The sequence below is a fragment of the Rhinopithecus bieti genome, unplaced genomic scaffold, assembly GCF_001698545.2.
Source record: "Rhinopithecus bieti isolate Rb0 unplaced genomic scaffold, ASM169854v2 scaffold_2723, whole genome shotgun sequence".
In the NCBI taxonomy this organism is placed as follows: Eukaryota; Metazoa; Chordata; class Mammalia; order Primates; family Cercopithecidae; genus Rhinopithecus; species Rhinopithecus bieti.
Genome location: NW_016804119.1, coordinates 3411983 through 3430284, shown reverse-complemented (window position 1 = coordinate 3430284; position 18302 = coordinate 3411983). Strand labels below are relative to the sequence as shown.

The following is an 18302-nucleotide window of genomic DNA, read 5'->3' as shown; positions in this document are numbered from 1 at the left end:
GTTTTTTATACAAATGAAATCATACAGCAAGAATCTGTCTATATTTAGCTCTTAAATTTTATATGATTTTCAAATGTACTATTGATTTCCATTAGCATTGATATATAACATTCCTTCTGTTAATATCAAATATTTGAATCATTTTACTCTGAGGGAGCAAGTGGTTGGTCTTCTGGTTTGGGGCAGTTATGACTAGTGCTGATATACAAATTCTGGAATTTGTCTTTTGATGATATATTTAGAAATTCATTTGGGGAATACTTATAAGAGGGGAATTGTTGAGACAGAGGTTGATATCTGTCCCACTTAAATAGATACTGCCAAACAGTTTTCCAAAATGCCTGTGCCAATTTTAACGCCCATCAGCAGCACATAGAATTCCTGGCACATGTTTGCCAAAACTTGCTATTTCCTGCCATTTTAATTTTAGACTTTTTTTTTTTTGAGATGGAGTCTTGCTCTGTCGCCCAGGCTGGAGTACAGTGGCCAGATCTCAGCTCACTGCAAGCTCTGCCTCCCAGGTTCACGCCATTCTCCTGTCTCAGCCTCTCGAGTAGCTGGGACTACAGACGCCTGCCACCTCGCCCAGCTATTTTTTTTATTTTTTAGTAGAGACGGGGTTTCACCGTGTTAGCCAGGATGGTCTCGATCTCCTGACCTCGTGATCCGCCCGTCTCGGCCTCCCAAAGTGCTGGGATTACAGGCTTGAGCCACCGCGCCCGGCCTAATTTTAGACTTCTAGTTGGCATATGATGGCACCAGATAGTGGTGTTATTTGAAGTTTCATGATTACTGAGGACATCAAAACTTTCCTCATATTTACTATTCACTGGACAATTTCCATTTTTTAGTTTCTGTTGTAGTATTTTCCCTATACTTCATTATATTATGTGATACATAAGTGTTCTTTATGCTACATACAATTCTTCCTCCCTATGCTCTCTGCTGTGTGTATGTGTGTGTGTGTGTGATGGGAGCCAACTCTTATTTAATATGTTCTAATTTGTCATTTCACCCATATCATCAATGTGTTTCATACTGTTTATAAAAAATCCTCAGATTCTAAGACCACAACAAATATTTCATTTTGTAATTCTCAAAATTGCATTATCTAGTTGTAAATTTCAATCAGCAATCCATTAGTATTGGTTTGTTGAATGGCATGGGTAGTGAATGCGGCTGTTTCTTTTCTTACATATGACTAGCAAAATCACTGTATTCTGAAAATGTTGAATTATACTTTTCTTTTCCATTTGTTCTCACTTGTGGGGAAAAGAAAGAGCGATCAGACTGTTACTGTGTCTGTGTAGAAAGAAGCAGACATAAGAAGCTCCATTTTGTTCTGTACTAGAGAAAATTTTCTGCCTTGAGATGCTGTTAATCTGTAACCCTACCCCCAACCCTGTGCTTGCAGAGACATGTGCTGTGTTTACTCAAGGTTTAATGGATTTAGGGCTGTGCAGGATGTGCTTTGATAAAAATGTGTTTGAAGGCAGGATGCTTGGTAAAAGTCATTGCCATTCTCTCAAGTACCCAGGGACACAACACACTGCGGAAGGCCACAGGGACCTCTGCCTAGGAAAGCCAGGTATTGTCCAAGGTTGCTCCCCATGTGATAGCCTGAGATATGGCCCCGTGGGAAGGGAAAGACCTGATTGTCCCCCATCCTGACACCCCTAAAGGGTCTGTGGTGAGGAGGATGAGTGAAAGAGGAAGCCCTCTTTGCAGTTAAGAGGAAGGCATCTGTGCCCTGCTCATCCCTGGGAATGGAATGTCTCAGTGTAAAACCTGATTGTACATTCTATTCACTGAGATAGGAGAAAACCACCTTATGGCTGGCGGTGAGATATGCTGGCGGGAATACTGCTCTTCACTGCACTGAGATGTTTGTGTAAAGTCAAACATAAGTCTGCCCTATGTGGACATCAAGGCACAGCACCTTTCCTTAAACTTATTGATGACACAGAGATCCTTGTTCACATGTTTTCCTGCTGACCCTCTCCCCACCATTACCCTACAGTCCTGCCACATCCCCCTCTCCGAGATGGTAGACAGTGATCTGTAAATACTGAGGGAACTCAGAGACCAGTGCTGGCGCAGGTCCTCCATATGCTGAGCGCCGGTCCCCTGGATTCACTTTTGTTTCTCTGTACTTTGTCTCTGTGTCTTATTTCTTTTCTCAGTCTCTCGTCCCACCTGATGAGAAACACCCAAGGGTGTGGAGGGGCTGGCCCCCTTCATCTGGTGCCTAACATGGGGCCTTTCTCTAGGGTGAAATATGCTAGAGCATGGTCATTGAGGATAAGTTGACAAGAGATTCCCAAGTACACCCACGGTCAGCCTTGCGGTAAGCTTGTGCGCTCGGAAGAACCCAGGGTAAAAATAGGACAGCCTTATAGTAAATATGCCTCTTATCGCAGCTTAATTAAAATTCTTTTAAGAAGAGGGGGAGGTAGAGTCTCTACAGAAAATCCAATCGCGCTATCTCAAATGATAGAACAATTCTGCCCATGGTTTTCAGAACAGGGAACTTTAGATGTAAAAGACTGGGACAAAATTGGCAAAGAATTAAAACAAGCAAGTAGGGAGGGTAAAATCGTCGCACTTACAGTATGGAATGATTGGGCCATTATTAAAGTACCTTTAGAACAGTTTCAAACAGGAGAAGATAGTGTTTCAGTTTCTGATGCCCCTGAAAGCTGTGTAATAGATTGTGAGGAAGAGGCAGGGACAGAATCCTGGAAAGGAACAGAAAGTTTACGTTGTAAATATGTAGCAGAGTCTGTAATCGCTTGGTCAACGCAAAATGTTGACTACAATCAATTACAGGAGGTAATATACCCTGAAACATTAAAATTAGAAGAAAAAGGTCCAGAATTAGCGGGGCCATCAGAGTCTAAACCACGATGACCAACTCCTCTTCCAGCAGTTCAGATGCCTGTAACATTACAACCTCAAATGCAGATTAGACAAGTACAAACCCCAAGAGAATATCAAATAGAGAAAGACAGAGTCTCTGTCACGGCCATGCCAATCCAGATACCGTATCCACAATATCAGCCGGTAGAAAATAAGACCCAACCGCCAGTAGCCTATCAATACTGGCCACCAGCTGAACTTCAGTATCAGCTGCCCCCAGAAAATCAGTATGGACAGCCAGGAATGTTTCCAGCACCACAGGGCAGGGCGCTATAGCCTCAGCCGCCCACTATGAGACTTAATCCTGTATCACCACCTAGTGGACAGGGTAGTGCATTACATAAGATTATTGACAAAGCAAGAAAACAAGGAGATATTGAGGCGTGGCAGTTCCCAGTAATATTAGAGTAATATTAGGTGCGACCTGGAGAACGGGCCCAAGAGGGAGAGCCTCCCCTAGCTGAGGCCAGATATGAGTCATTTTCTATGAAAATGCTCAAAGATATGAAAGAGGGAGTAAAGCATATGGACCCAACTCCCCTTATATGAGGACATTATTAGATTCCATTGCTCATGGACATAGACTCATTCCTTATGATTGGGAGATTTTGGCGAAATCATCACTCTCACCCTCTCAATTTTTACAATTTAAGAATTGGTGGATTGATGGGGCACAAGAACAGGTCTGAAGAAATAGGGCTGCCAGACTGGGCGCGGTGGCTCAAACCTGTAATCCCAGCACTTTGGGAGGCTGAGACAGGCGGATCACGAGGTCAGGAGATCGAGACCATCCTGGCTAACATGATGAAACCCCGTCTCTACTAAAAAAAAATACAAAAAACTAGCCGGGCGAGGTGGCAGGCTGTAGTCCCAGCCACTCGGGAGGCTGAGGCAGGAGAATGGCATAAACCCGGGAGGCAGAGCTTGCAGTGAGCTGAGGTCCGGCCACTGCACTCCAGCCTGGGCGACAGAGCGAGACTCCGTCTCAAAAAAAAAAAAAAAAAAAAAAAAAAAAAGAAATAGGGCTGCCAATCCTCCAGTTAACATAGATGCAGATCAACTATCAGGAACAGGTCAAAATTGGAGCACTATTAATCAACAAGCAATAATGCAAGATGAGGTCACTAAGCAAGTTAGAGCTATCTGCCTTATGGCCTGGGAAAAAATCCAAGACCCAGGAACTACCTGCCCCTCATTCAATAAAATAAGACAAGGCTCTAAAGAGCCCTACCCTGATTTTGTGGCAAGGCTCCAAGATGCTGCTCAAAAGTCAATTACTGATGAGAATGCCTGTAAGGTCATAGTGGAGTTGATGGCATAAGAAATGCCAATCGGCCGGGCGCAGTGGCTCAAGCCTGTAATCCCAGCACTTTGGGAGGCCGAGACGGGCGGATCATGAGGTCAGGAGATCGAGACCATCCTGGCTAATACGGTGAAACCCCGTCTCTACTAAAAAATACAAAAAACTAGCCGGGCGACGAGGCAGGCGCCTGTAGTCCCAGCTACTCAGGAGGCTGAGACAGGAGAATGGCGTGAACCCGGGAGGCGGAGCTTGCAGTGAGCTGAGAGCCGGCCACTGCACTCCAGCCTGGGCAGCAGAGCAAGACTCCGTCTCAAAAAAAAAAAAAAAAAAAAAGAAATGCCAATCCTGAGTGTCAATCAGCCATTAAGCCATTAAACAGAAAGGTCCCAGCAGGATCAGATGTAATCTCAGAGTACATAAAAGCCTGTGATGGAATTGGAGGAGCTATGCATAAAGCTATACTTACGGCTTAAGCAATAACGGGAGTTGTTTTAGGAGGACAAGTTAGAACATTTGGGGGAAAATGTTAAAATTGTGGTCCAATTGGTCATCTAAAACAGAACTGCCCAGTCTCAAATGAACAAAATATAACAAGCTACTACAACAAATAAAGAGCCACCTGGCCTATGCCCAAGATGTAAAAAAGGAAAACATTGGCTAATCAATGTTGTAATAAATTTGATAAAAATGGGCAACTGTTGTTGGGAAAGGAGAAGAGGGGCCAACTTCAGGCCCCACAACAAACTGGGGCATTCCCAATTCAGCCCTTTGTTCCTCAGGGTTTTCAGGGACAACAACCCCCCTGGGAAGCAAAGGTTGTAGTGAGCTGAGATCGTGCCACTGCATTCCATCCTGGGTGACACAGCAAGGCTCCATGTCAAAAAAAAAAAAAAAAAAGAGTTACCTAGTAACCCAGGATTTCTGTTGAATTCTGAGCTAGCCACAACAAGGCAAATTTTCATTTCTTTTCCCATGAGCGGCACTTACTCTAACTTGGACAGTGTATCCATATGGGATGAAGGTTAAAAAACCGGATAAACAAGGCCAAGAGATCTACTCCCAGAAAAGTGAGAATAATGAAGATAAATCATGGTCTCAAAAAAAAATTAAAATTAAAATTAAAAAAAATAAATCATGTCTCAGTTCAGCAAGTCACAGAGAAGCCACGATCTTTGAAATGGTAACTCTAGCAAGGGATAGGTCTTACGGACAAATAAAAGGGATGTCTCTAAGACATCCCAAAAGAAACCCACCTCCCCCTATCTGTTACAGTCTCATCCATTCTCAGAGACTAAGATTTTCCTCCTCCTTTGTGTTCTACTTATTCTAAGGGTCCTTTTCCTTTTCTGCTCTGCCCCTTTTATATTTGGCTGTCTCTCTAATCACACAGAAGTTGTGAGTGACAATTCCATTCTTTACAACTGTCATTCCCTTCAATGACAAAATACTCTTCTCTTTCCAAATCATTCTCTCTCCAAATCAATATATAGTTTTTGGTTTTCTATGTGTTGGGAAATATTAAATCAAGCAAAGCAGCCTCTCCAGCACAACTTTCTGGGACGCTGGAAATGATGACAAAGAGTCCCCATTGTCTCAAAGTTCTGTTCACTCTGCTGTCCAGTTTGGTAGCAGCTATTCACATACAGCTCTTGAGCAGTGAGGGAACTGAATTTTTAAATTTTGTGTTCAGTTTCTTTAATTCTAAAATTTAAGTAGCCACAAAAATTAGCAGGGAATTTGTAATCTCTTGGAGAGATAAGACCTGGGCATAAAAAACAAAACAAAACAAAACAAAACCTCATTTTTGTACTCAGGTGCTTAAGTACCATTAACAGCAGTCCTTCTGCTACTCCTTGAACAACAAATGATCGTGTCCCCTGGACACAGTTACTCCATGTTCATTTCACCTAATGTAGATATTTGCATCCCCTGACTAGATTAGCTGAGTGTAATGATACCACTTAAAATTAACCCCACAAACTCTCTGGGAGACCACAGACTTTTTCTTCTTTGACCTCAGCTCCTGGAACAGGACACAGTACAAAGGATATAATTTTAAAATATTTGTTTAATGAAACAAAATGACTAGTTTCACAGATCCCTCTGCATAATATAAAGTTCTGAAAGTTTATGGTCCTGGTTTTCAATTAATCCTTCACACTGGTCTAAGGAAACTGAATTAACACAAATGCATCCCACATCCCACCATTCCAGTATTAGCCCTTTCCCACCAACCGCCCCTTATGGGGTTTTTCAGTCACTGCAACACCCCCGATACCAATTCTTTCATCTCTTGTAAAAATTCACAGTACTTCATTTCCTCCACTTCAAAGTACTTGGGCTTCCTTTACTCATTTATTTGACACAATAGAGCAATTGTTGTGTATGTGTTTAGGCTAACATCAGATTTTGCCTGTGCATCACAGCATACATTTAAATAGGATGAGTTTATCAGGCTTTCTCTGCCTTATACATTTTCTCTCAGTGTATGCTTTTCAGCCACATAATGAACTACAAATTTTGCTCCACCCTTTTCCACATAGATCTGAGTTCTCTTCCTATGAGTTTTCTGTAACATAAAATAAGACATAATTGATCACGGAAGGCACAACCACATTCACCGCATTCACAAGGTTTCTGTCCTGTGCAAATCCTCTATCATCTCCTGAGGCTGCACATCTGACCACTGGCTGTCCCACAAGGACTATGTTCCTGTTTGCCAGGAGGCTGCTGATGTTTAGTGATGTCTGAGGGGCCACGGAAGGCACTTGTGTAGTCACCCCATTAGCGGAGTTTTTCTCCTGCATGACATCACTGGTGTGTAATAAGCTGTGCTTCTCTGCAGGAGGATTTTCCACCTTGACTGCATCTTGTTTCTCCCTTGTGTGTATTCTCTTATGCTTAACCAGGCACGACATATACGCAAACGCTTTCCCACACTCGTTGCAGCCATAGGGTCTCTCTCCTGTATGAGTCCTTTGATGGACAATGAGCTTTTGCTTTGTGCTAAAGGCCTTCCCACATTCACTACATTCAAAGGGTTTCTCTCCTGTGTGAATTCTTTGATGTTTAATGAGACCTGACTTCTGAGAACAGGATTTTCCACATTCACTGCACACAAAGGGCGTCTTTCCTGTGTGAAATCTCTGATGTGCTATGAGGCAAGTCTTCTGAATGAAGCCTTTTCCACATTCATTGCATATATAAGGTTTCTCACCTGTATGAATTCGCTGGTGTACGATGAGATTTCCTTTCTGGATGAAGCCTTTTCCACATTCACTGCATATATAGGGTTTCTCTCCGGTATGTGTTTTCTGATGTATGTTGAGCCGTGATTTCTTGAGAAAGGCTTTGCCACATTCAGGGCATTCATAAGGTTTTTCTCCTGTATGAGTTCGCTGATGTTCAGTGAGCATGAACTTTCTGGAGAAGGCTTTCTCACATAGACTACATCTGTGGGGTTTCTCTCCTGTATGCATTACCTGGTGATCAGTTAGCCAAGACTTCTTGATGAAGGCTTTCCCACATTCACTGCATACATGATGCTTCTCCAATTTTCGTGTTTTCTGATGCTTGGGACTGATGAATTGGGACTTAGTGCTGATGAGTTTTTGACTTGCAGGGAATTTAATTGCAGTATGAAGTCGTTCATGGTTAGCATGAAGAAAGGAGTCCCCATTTCCAGTAAACTCAAAACAGTTCTTTACTTCATAGCCTTTGCTCTTATTAACTAAAGTTAAATCTGATTTCAAACTTTTTCCATGTAAGTCAAATATATCATGATTTTGCCCTAACAGAAACTGACTTTTGCTGCAATGAACGATATTTTCAAATGCATCTTGTTCATGACATTGTTTCCTTCTGTTCACTAGGCTTTCACTATGCAAGCGCTTCAGCACATGATCATCAACTTTCCAGATTTCTAGAAAGAAAAGAACAAAGATTTCCATCATTTTGATTTGAGGTAAAAGTCTGTTTTGGTTTTTTCATTTGTTTGTTTGTTTTTAGATGGAGAGATGGAGTTTCACTCTGTTGCAATGCTGCAATCTCAGCTCACTACAACTTCCGCTTCCCGGGTTCAAGCAACTGTTCTGCCTTAGCCTCCCAAGTAGCTGGGATTACAGGTGCCTGCTACCACGCCCGGCTAATTTTTGTAGTTTTAGTACAGACGGGGTTTCACCATGTTGGCCAGGCTGGTCTCAAACTCCTGACCTCACGTGAGCCATTGTGCCCAAAGTATTTTTTTTTTTTTTTGAGTCGGGGAGATGGAGTCTCACTCTGTCGCCCATGCTGGAGTGCAGTGGCACAATTCCGGCTCATGACCAAACTTGTTTTGTTTTGCTTTTTTTGCGGGGGAGACGGAGTCTCACTCTGTCGCCCAGGCTGGAGTGCAGTGGCACAATCCCGGCTCACAGCCTAAGTACTTTTTTTTTTTTTTTGCGGGGGGCGGGGCAGAGACGGAGTCTCACTCTGTCGCCCAGGCTGGAGTGCAGTGGCACAATCCCGGCTCACTGCAACCTTGGAAGCGATTCTCCTGCCTCAGCCTTCCATGTGGCTGGGATTACAGGCACGTGCCACCACATCCAGCTAATTTTGTATATTTAGTAGAGACAGGGTTTCACCATGTTAGCCAAGTTGATCTCAAACTCCCGACCTCAGGTGATCTGACCGCTTCGGTCTCCCAAAGTGCTGGGATTACAGGTATGAGCTGCTGCACCTGGCCCCAAAGTATTTTTTTAAATGCCTTGATGTGAGGTGTCTCTTTAGTCATAACCATATGACCTGGGTGTAAATAAAACTACATGTTTAATGTTCCTTGCACATTGGCAAAAAATAATAGTATAAACAAACTAAAAGGTGAAAGCAGTTAGCATAAAAACAAGGTTAGATCACTAATAATGAATAAAGACAGATTTGGCTGCTTTCTGAATGTGCCTTGCAAAACAAAGACCTTAAAAATACAAGCAATTCACTGTGACCAGCAGACCAGAGGTTGCAGGGCCATTTCATCCAAAGAACAGATCCATCCATTCCATATCCTCTTAGTGAATGATCACCATGTACCAGGTATGGTGCTAGTGTTGGGGATAGGCATGAGAATCGCTTGAACCCAGGAGGCAGAGGTTGCTATGAGCCAAGATCACACCATTGCACTCCAGCCTGGGCACACAGTGAGACTCTGTCTCAAAAAATAAATAAATAAAAATAAATAATAGTAAGTAATTTTTAAGGGAATGAGTCAGGGAAGTTATCGTATGTGTGGAACACACAGGGGAGGGTTTAGGAAAGAAGATGGAAATCTCTTTGTGAGCAGGATGGTATTGTATCACAGAGATCACTGAAATGAGAACTTTGACGGGTAACATGGTTTACTGGGACTTAGTGTCATCAGAATACGACAGGGAAAAAAACAAAAGCAAATTATTATTATTTTTTTTTTTTTGAGGGGAGTGTCGCTCTGTCGCCCGGACTGGAGTGCAGTGGCCAGATCTCAGCTCACTGCAAGCTCCGCCTCCCGGGTTTACGCCATTCTCCTGCCTCAGCCTCCCGAGTAGCTGGGACTACAGGCGCCCGCCACCTTGCCCGGCTAGTTTTGTATTTTTTAGTAGAGACGGGGTTTCACCGTGTTAGCCAGGATGGTCTCGATCTCCTGACCTCGTGATCTGCCCGTCTCGGCCTCCCAAAGTGCTGGGATTACAGGCTTGAGCCACCGCGCCCGGCCAAAAGCAAATTATTAAACACAGAAAGGAATCAAAGGGAAGTAGGGCAGGAGTTATGACCTGGTTTAAGCTGGCCTTGGGAATGCAGGATATTTTAAAAAATGACTTTTTTACTTAGAGATTCATCATGACTAGCAGATACCTTTAAAGAAGAGAGCTCTTCAGACAGGTAATGCCTGGATGGCCAGGATGTACAGGAACAAATGAGAATACAAACTTAACAGGGGTTTTCTTGGAGGAAAGATGATTCTAGTTCTTTGCAGTTACTACTCAAGGGAGAGTTGCCATCAAATAAATTACACAGAACTAAAATCTGTGTTAGGTAACAACCGGGAGATGTCAGTTTGGGACTCTCCTCCAGGGAATGGAAGGCGCTTAACTTACTAGAATGAAGGAAACTTTGAAGAGTGAAGGGCATAGATGAGAAAATGGAAAACGGGGCCTTTGGAGAACCTAAGAATAAGGAAAAAGAGAAGCCAAGGAAGCCAACGCACAGTGAAAGCCCAGTTTACCCTGAGGAAGCCACTATCACATCCAACACAGCGGAGGTGTTAGGAGGGAAGGTCAGCATTAGTCAAGGGGCATGAAGGGGCGGGAGTTCGAGAAGTTTCCTCTTTGGAGAGAGGCCTGGAAGGTGGAATTTCATAACAAGAGAGGTGGAAGGACATGAAGAAAGGGAATACTTGAAACCCGAGGAAGAAGAAAATTATGCAGGCAAACAAAAAATATGTAGATAAAATAAAGAATCAGATCTCTGAAGAGATAAAGGGATTTTTTTTTTTTTAAACTCTAAATTCCTACAAAGACACAGGTCTCACACTGGGAGAGAGATGAGTAGAGGAACTGTTTACATATCCTCAAACCCCCTTCACAGCTGTGTTGCCTTCTCTGACCGACTTAGAATGTGACTTCCACAGCCTTCTGCCTTGTGGGTTCTCTCACCTGAACAGGCTCCACTGTGGATTCCATCTTCTGTTGTCCATGGTGGTTCTCCTTGTTCCAACTTGAAGAATACATCCGGTTTGCTGGCTTGATACCCTGTTCGTGGGAAATGACAGAGGACTTAGACATATCAAATTGGGCTGGCAATGTCAAGAGGAAGAATGCTACATTTCAGGAAACTTGAGTTTCTTAAAATATGGAAAGTTTAGTTTCATATCTGTAACATCAAGGTTTTTCTCTCACAAGAGGGTAGATTACACCATCTTGTGTGGGGGCAAGAGAAGGATCTGAGAATCTAACACTTCAGAGTACTGGAGGCATTCCAAAGAGGTAAGCATCTGAGAAAGGAAGGCCACTGACTGGGCACCCTCTGAGTGACACAGGGCAGCTGTCCTCACCCACTGCCACCAGGTTGCTGTAGTTCTCCAACATCACATCCCGGTACAGGTCCTTCTGAGCAGGGCCCAGGAGCTGCCACTCCTCCCAGGTGAAGTCCACAGCCACATCCTCCAGTGTTATGGATTCCTGTAATAACAGTCCTGTTTAATAAAGTCGTGTCTTTTGATGATATGGAAGAAATGCTAAAGTTTTCTGCTCATTTCCACTCTACAGGCTGTGTGTTTATACCAAATAGTTGTTGTTGTTTTTCTTTAAATACACTGTGGAAGAAGTAAAGTCCTAATATAATATTATGTCATTGTATATTCAATTATCCTCCATTCCCCCATGTGGGGAAAGAAAGAGAGATCAGACTGTTACTGTGTCTATGTAGAAAGAAGTAGACATAAGGAACTCCATTTTGTTCTGTTCGAAGAGAAATTCTTCTGCCTTGAGATGCTGTTAATCTGTAACCCTAGCGCCCCAACCCTGTGCTCACAGAGACATGTGCTGTGTTGACTCAAGGTTTAATGGATTTAGGGCTGTGCAGGATGTGCTTTGTTAAAAAGGTGCTTGAAGGCAGTATGCTTGGTAAAAGTCATTGCCATTCTCTCATCTCAAGTACCCAGGGACACAAACACTGTGGAAGGCCACAGGGACCTCTGCCTAGGAAAGCCAGGTATTGTCCAAGCTTTCTCCCCATGTGATAGCCTGAGATTTGGTCTCCTGGGAAGGGAAAGACCTGACCGTCCCCCAGCCCGACATCCATAAAGGGACTGTGCTGAGGAGGATGAGTGAAAGAGGAAGTCCTCTTTGCAATTGAGATAAGAGGAAGGCATCTGTCTCCTCCTCATTGCTGGGCAATGGAATGTCTTGGTGTAAAACCCAATTGTGTGTTCTATTTACTAAGATAGGAAAAAACCGCCTTAGGGCTGGAGGTGAGACATGCTGGTGGCAATACTGCTCTTTACTGCACTGAGATGTTTGTGTAAAGTCAAATATAAATCTGAACTACATGCACATCAAGGCACAGCACCTTTCCTTAAACTTATTTATGACACAGAGATCTTTGCTCACATGTTTTCCTGCTGGCCCTCTCCCCACTATTACCCTATAGTCCTGCCACATCCCCCTTTCCGAGATGGTAGAGATAGTGATCAATAAATACTGAGGGAACTCAGAGACCAGGGCCAGGCGCAGGTCCTCCGTATGCGGAGCACCGGTCCCCTGGGCCCACTTTTCTTTCTCTATACTTTGTCTGTGTCTTATTTCTTTGCTCAGTCTCTCCTGCCACCTGATGAGAAATGCCCACAGGTGTGGAGGGGCCGGCCACCCCTTCATCCCAATTGGAAGTTTCTATAAAGTGTGGAAGTTAAATCTTGCTAACCTAAAAACAACATATTTACACATTTTATATATGTAAATATATATGAATGCATGTACATATATTTGTTTACATAGATGCAGACAAAAGACATATATACAGTCATCCTTTAGTGTCTGTAGGGTATGGGTTCCAGGACCTCCTGAGGATGCTCAAGTGTCTGATATAAAATGGCACAGTATTGGTCAGGCACAGAAGATCACACCTGTAATCCCAGCACTTTGGGAGGCCAAGGCAGGAGGGTCACCTGAGCCCAGGAGTTCAAGACCAGCCTGGGCAACATGAGACCCCATCTGTACAAAAAATTTAAAAATTAGCTAGGTGCAGTGGTGAGTGCCTGTGGTCCCAGCTACTTGGGAGGCTGAGGCAGGAGGTTCATTTGAGCCCAGGAGTTAGAGACTACAGTGAGTTATGATCATGCTACAGAACTTCAGCCTGAACAACAGAAAAAGACTCTGTCTCTAATAAAATAAAATGGAAGAGTACTTGCAGATTTGCATGTAATCCACGCACATCCTCCTACATACTTTTTTTTTTTTTTTTTTTTAAACAGAGACTCACTCTCTCTCGCAGGCTGGGGTGCAGTGGCATAATCTCAGCTCACTACAACCTCCACCTCCCAGGAGCAGGCAATTCTTCTGCCTCAGTCTCCCAAGTAGCTGGGACTACAGGCTGTGCCACTACACCTGGCTAATTTTTGTTTTTTGTTTTGAGATGGAGTTTTGCTCCTGTTGCCCAGGCTGGAGTGCAATGGTATGATCTCAGCTCACTGCAACCTCTGCCTCCCAGGTTCAAGCGATTCTCCTGCCTCAGCCTCCCAAGTAGCTAGGATTACAGGTGCCTGCCACCACACCCAGCTAATTTTTTGTGTTTTTAGTAGAGATGAGATTTCACTATGTTGGCAAGGCTGGTCTCAAACTCCTGACCTCAGACAATCCACCCGCCTCAGCCTCCCAAAGTGCTGAAGTTATAGGAGTGAGCCACCATGCCCAGCCCCATATACTTTAAATTATCTTTAGATTACTTATAATATCTAATACAATGTAAATGCTATGTTAACAGTTGTTATACTGTATTGTTTAGGGAATCATGACAATAAAAAGTCTGTGTGTGCTCAGTTCAGATGCTTTAAAAATATATATTTTCTTTTTTTTTTTTTTTTTTTTTTTGAGGCGGAGTCTAGCTCTGTCGCCCGGAACGGAGTGGCAGTGGCCAGAATCTCAGCTCCACTTGCAAGCTCCCGCCTCCGAGTTTACGCCCATTCTCCTGCCTCAGCCTCCGAGTAAGCTAGGACTACAGGCGCCCGCCACTTCGCCCGGCTAGTTTTGTATTTTTAGTAGAGATTGGGTTTCACCCGTGTTAGCCAGGATGGTCTCGATTCTTCCCTGAACCTCGTGATCCGCGCCGTCTCGGCTCCCAAAAGTGCTGGGATTACAGGCTTGAGCCACCGCGCCCGGCCAAAATATATATTTTCAATCCTCAGTTGGTTGAATCCATGGATGCGGAAGTCATGGATATGGAGGGCCAACAATATATCACAAATCCAGGCCTCCTATTTTTCTGATGGACTAATTATAAATTGAGGGTTCCCATGACCTTCTCCTTGACTTTGATAATTTTTCAAGGAGGAGAAAATCAATGGATTTTCTTGATTGGAAATCAAGAATGGAGAAACAATATCCAAAGATCTAACACTGAAAATTTTTCAGAACTGATTAAACACTCCAAACTTCAAACTCAAGAAATCCAACAAGTTTTCAACCAAGAAGTCTACATGTAGACACAACAGATTGAAACTAAATTACACCAGATACAAAGGGGAGACTATAAAAGCATCCAGAGACCAAAGACAGGTTACCTACAAAGGAGACAAAATTTTCTGACAGCTGACTGCTCCAGAGAAATCATTACAGCCAATAAATATTGGAACAATAAGTGTTAAGGTCCTCAGCTCTTGAACAACACAGCCCAACCCTGAAGACCATTTGGGACTGAAAGGCATGGCTGGCAAGGGACCTACAGCCCTGTAATAGTGACAATTAAGACTGCTTATCAATGAACTGTCAATCTCCTGTCTCAGGATGCCTTTCAAGAATACTGCTGGGTGGAAAATTGAGTCATTGAAGACCCAGGGAACAGCAGAAGGTATACTCTATACTCATTTTATTATAGAGGCCAGTGAACACACTTGATAGATGATATAAGTACTTAATCCTGGTTGGTTTACCCATTTTAAATTATTTATGTGAGATATCTATTTGGTAAAAAGTAAAGTGACAGTCCTACCTCAATCCACACTCAAAAATAATTTACTATATGACAGATCTATGGCAGGCAGATGGCTCAATGAACTCCACCCTCCCAGTGTTCACACCTTTATGTAGCTCCCACTTGCAGAGAGCCAAAGGCCCATGGGACGTGACCAACTCAGTATTCCACTGGAGGCTATATGATCAAACAGCAAACTGTTTATCATGAATGCAGGATGTGAGTAAACTCATGATTGCTCCTGCAGACAGAAGGTTTTCTGGAGGCAATCACACCCTGGCGCTGAGGTTATCTACTGCAACATCTAGAGAATGCAGTCTTGTGAGTCTACTCTGGACTGAGCAGCTGACCCCTTCTTCCACTGCGCCCCACTCAACTATCTCTTTTGCCTAAAAATACGGAGGGCTGTGTAAAGCTCAGAGCCCTTGTCCACTACAGGCAAGGTACCCTCTGACCCCTTCTTCCAAATATACTCTTTTGTCTTTTGTCTTTTATTCCTGTGTTCGCCACCCTTTGTTCCATCCCCCTAGGTCCATGCAGGTTACAAGTGGCGCCCAAACAGGGACAGAATTGGGTGCTCTACACCCTCTCCTTGAGCATGGACTGGCCTAGTGACTTACCTCTATTCAGAAGAATATGGCAAAGGCATTGGAATCTCACTTCCTTAATTAAGCTATATGTGTTTAAAACAATTATTCAATGATAATTGTTAAAGCACAGTAAGGAAGACTTTATTCAGGGACATTATGATAGGCATATAGACAAATGTAATGGGATTTTGCAGTGGTAGAGGGTGACTGAACTCAACTCTAAATACAGCAAAAGCAAGTGGGAATTTACAGCCAAGGAGCAGAGAGTCAGTAATACAAAATTACCAAGAGGGCCAGGTGCAATGGCTTATGCCTGTAATCCCAGCACTTTGGGAGGCCAAGGCAGGAGGATTGCTTGAGCCCAGGAGTTCAAGAGCAGCCTGGGCAACACAATAAGACCCCATCTCTATTAAAAAAAAAAAAAAAAGAAGAAGAAGAAGAAGAGGAAGAGGAGGAGGAGAAGGAGGAGGAAGGAAGAAGGAAGAAGAAGGAGGAAAACAAGAAAGGAAGAAAGAAAAAAAGCAGAAAAGTAAAAGTAAAAAATAAAAAAAGCATAGTCAACCCAACCCTGCCACACACACACACACACACACACACACACACACACACACACGTTTATGACTTTCTATCATTTTTCTTTTCTTTTTTTTTTTTTCTGAGATGGAGTCTTGCTCTGCCGCCCAGGCTGGAGTGCAGTGGCCGGTTCTCAGCTCACTGCAAGCTCCGCCTCCTGGGTTTACGCCATTCTCCTGCCTCAGCCTCCCAAGTAGCTAGGACTACAGGCACCCGCCTCGTCACCCGGCTAGTTTTTTGTATTTTTTAGTAGAGACGGGGTTTCACCGTATTAGCTAGGATGGTCTCGATCTCCTGACCTCATGATCTGCCCGTCTCGGCCTCCCAAAGTGCTGGGATTACAGGCTTGAGCCACCGCGCCCGGCCTCATTTTTCAAATTAAATACTTGATTCTCTCCCAACCCCCAATGGTAACAAATGCATTTTTTTTCAAGTATCACTATAAACTGATGGAATTTTATACAATGAATGTTCTTCCATCATTTGCAATCATTGGTCTTTGGATGCTCAAAGTATAGCATCTGAGGCCAATGAAGAGTCCCTTCAAGTTGGCTGCTATGTTCTTTGAAATATGATTCTATCATGTAAAAAACAAAAATATATATATCATAATAGATATGTTTATGTCTACAGATAGATTCATATAAACTCATGCTTTTATTAATACATACATAGACACAGATCCACACACAGATACAGTGACAGGAAGTAAATATTACCAACCATTTACAGAAGGGGATTAGGAAGAAAATATATGAAAAGGGAACTTTTTCTTTCTTTCTTTTCTTCAATTTTATTAAACAGAGACAGGGTATCACTAGATTGCTCAGGCTGGTCTCAAACTCCTGAGACAGGCTGAGATATGGCCTTGTGGGAAGGAAAAGACCTGACCGTCCTTCAGCCCAACACCCGTAAAGGGTCTGTGCTGAGGAGGATGAGTGAAAGAGGAAGGCCTCTTTGCAGTTGAGATCAGAGGAAGGCATGTGTCTCCTGCTCGTCCCTGGGAATAGAATGTCTCAGTGTAAAACCCAATCGTACATTCTATTTACTGAGATAGGAGAAAACCACCTTATGACTGGAGGTGAGACATGCTGGTGGCAATACTGCTCTTTACTGCACAGAGATGTTTGTGTAAAGTCAAACATAAGTCTGGCCTACGTGCACATCAAGGCACAGCACCTTGCCTTAAACTGATTTATGACACAAAAACCTTTGCTCACATGTTTTCCTGCTGACCCTCTCCCCAGCATTACCCTGTAGTCTTGACACATCCCCCTCACTGAGATAGTAGAGATAGTGATCAATAAATACTGAGGGATCTCAGAGACCAGTGCCGGCATGGGTCCTCCATATGCTGAGCACCAGTACCCTGGGCCCACTTCTCTTTCTCTATACTTTGTCTCTGTGTCTTATTTCTTTTCTCAGTCTCTCGTCCCACCCGATGAGAAACACCCACAGGTGTGGAGGGGCTGGCCCCCTTCATATTCCATAGTGGTACATAAGGAATCCTTCAAGAAACAGCCACGGGAAACCTGCATCTGCATTTATGAGAAAGCTGCTATTCTGGACACCATCCGCCACATCACCTCTAGGAAGAACCACTGAAGAAATTTCCTGAGACCAAAGTGCCATGAAATAATGGCATCCCCCCGGGAAGTAATCTGTTTTATATTCAAAACCAGGACATACCATGTAAATCATGATTGTCTTGTGATATTGGCTGTCAGAGATATTAGATGCAGGCTGACAGCTAATATAACCCACAGGATCTTCCAGCCATGCATGATGTCACAAAATTCATAATTCAGTGTTAATGCTGTGAACATTATCTTCCTTATCCTACTATTTTGCATGATATTGAGTTTAAAAACTAAGCTCATTTATCTCCAGATCCTGCTTTGTGAAATTTATGCTTTTTATATTAGTGAGATAGATGTGTATAGGCTTCTACAAATCTATTATGGAACAAAGGAAAGAATGAAACAAACCGTAAGTCAGTTACCTGGGCCTGGGTCATTTTCTTCTGTTCTTGGAAAACAGCATTCAACCGGGATGGTCTGTCTTTGTATCTTCTGGAGTTCTCTTCAGAAGTCTCAGTCTTCACTCAAGTGTGCCCCTAGAAATGATGATACCTGGCCGGGCGCAGTGGCTCAAGCCTGTAATCCCAGCACTTTGGAAGGCCGAGACGGGCGGATCACGAGGTCAGGAGATCAAGACCATCCTGG

At 43.4% G+C, this 18302-nt stretch overlaps 1 protein-coding gene across 1 annotated transcript; it reads right to left on the bottom strand.

The window, feature by feature from the left end:
* Positions 1 to 6272: 6272 nt before the first annotated feature.
* Positions 6273 to 18286, bottom strand: ZNF350 (zinc finger protein 350). The gene is made up of 4 exons (XM_017864984.1): positions 18080 to 18286; positions 11283 to 11409; positions 10885 to 10980; positions 6273 to 8144 (listed from the first exon to the last, which is right to left on the bottom strand). Exons 1-4 carry the CDS (start codon positions 18092 to 18094, stop codon positions 6781 to 6783), a joined length of 1602 nt encoding a protein of 533 aa, XP_017720473.1. The 5' UTR covers positions 18095 to 18286; the 3' UTR covers positions 6273 to 6780.
* Positions 18287 to 18302: the final 16 nt, after the last annotated feature.

Coding starts and splice junctions, on each gene's coding strand:
- ZNF350 (XM_017864984.1), bottom strand. Junction 10,981..11,282: donor CAGCAACCTGGTGGCAGTGG/GTGAGGACAGCT, acceptor TCCCACGAACAG/GGTATCAAGCCAGCAAACCG. Junction 8,145..10,884: donor CCACAGTGGAGCCTGTTCAG/GTGAGAGAACCC, acceptor TTTTCTTTCTAG/AAATCTGGAAAGTTGATGAT.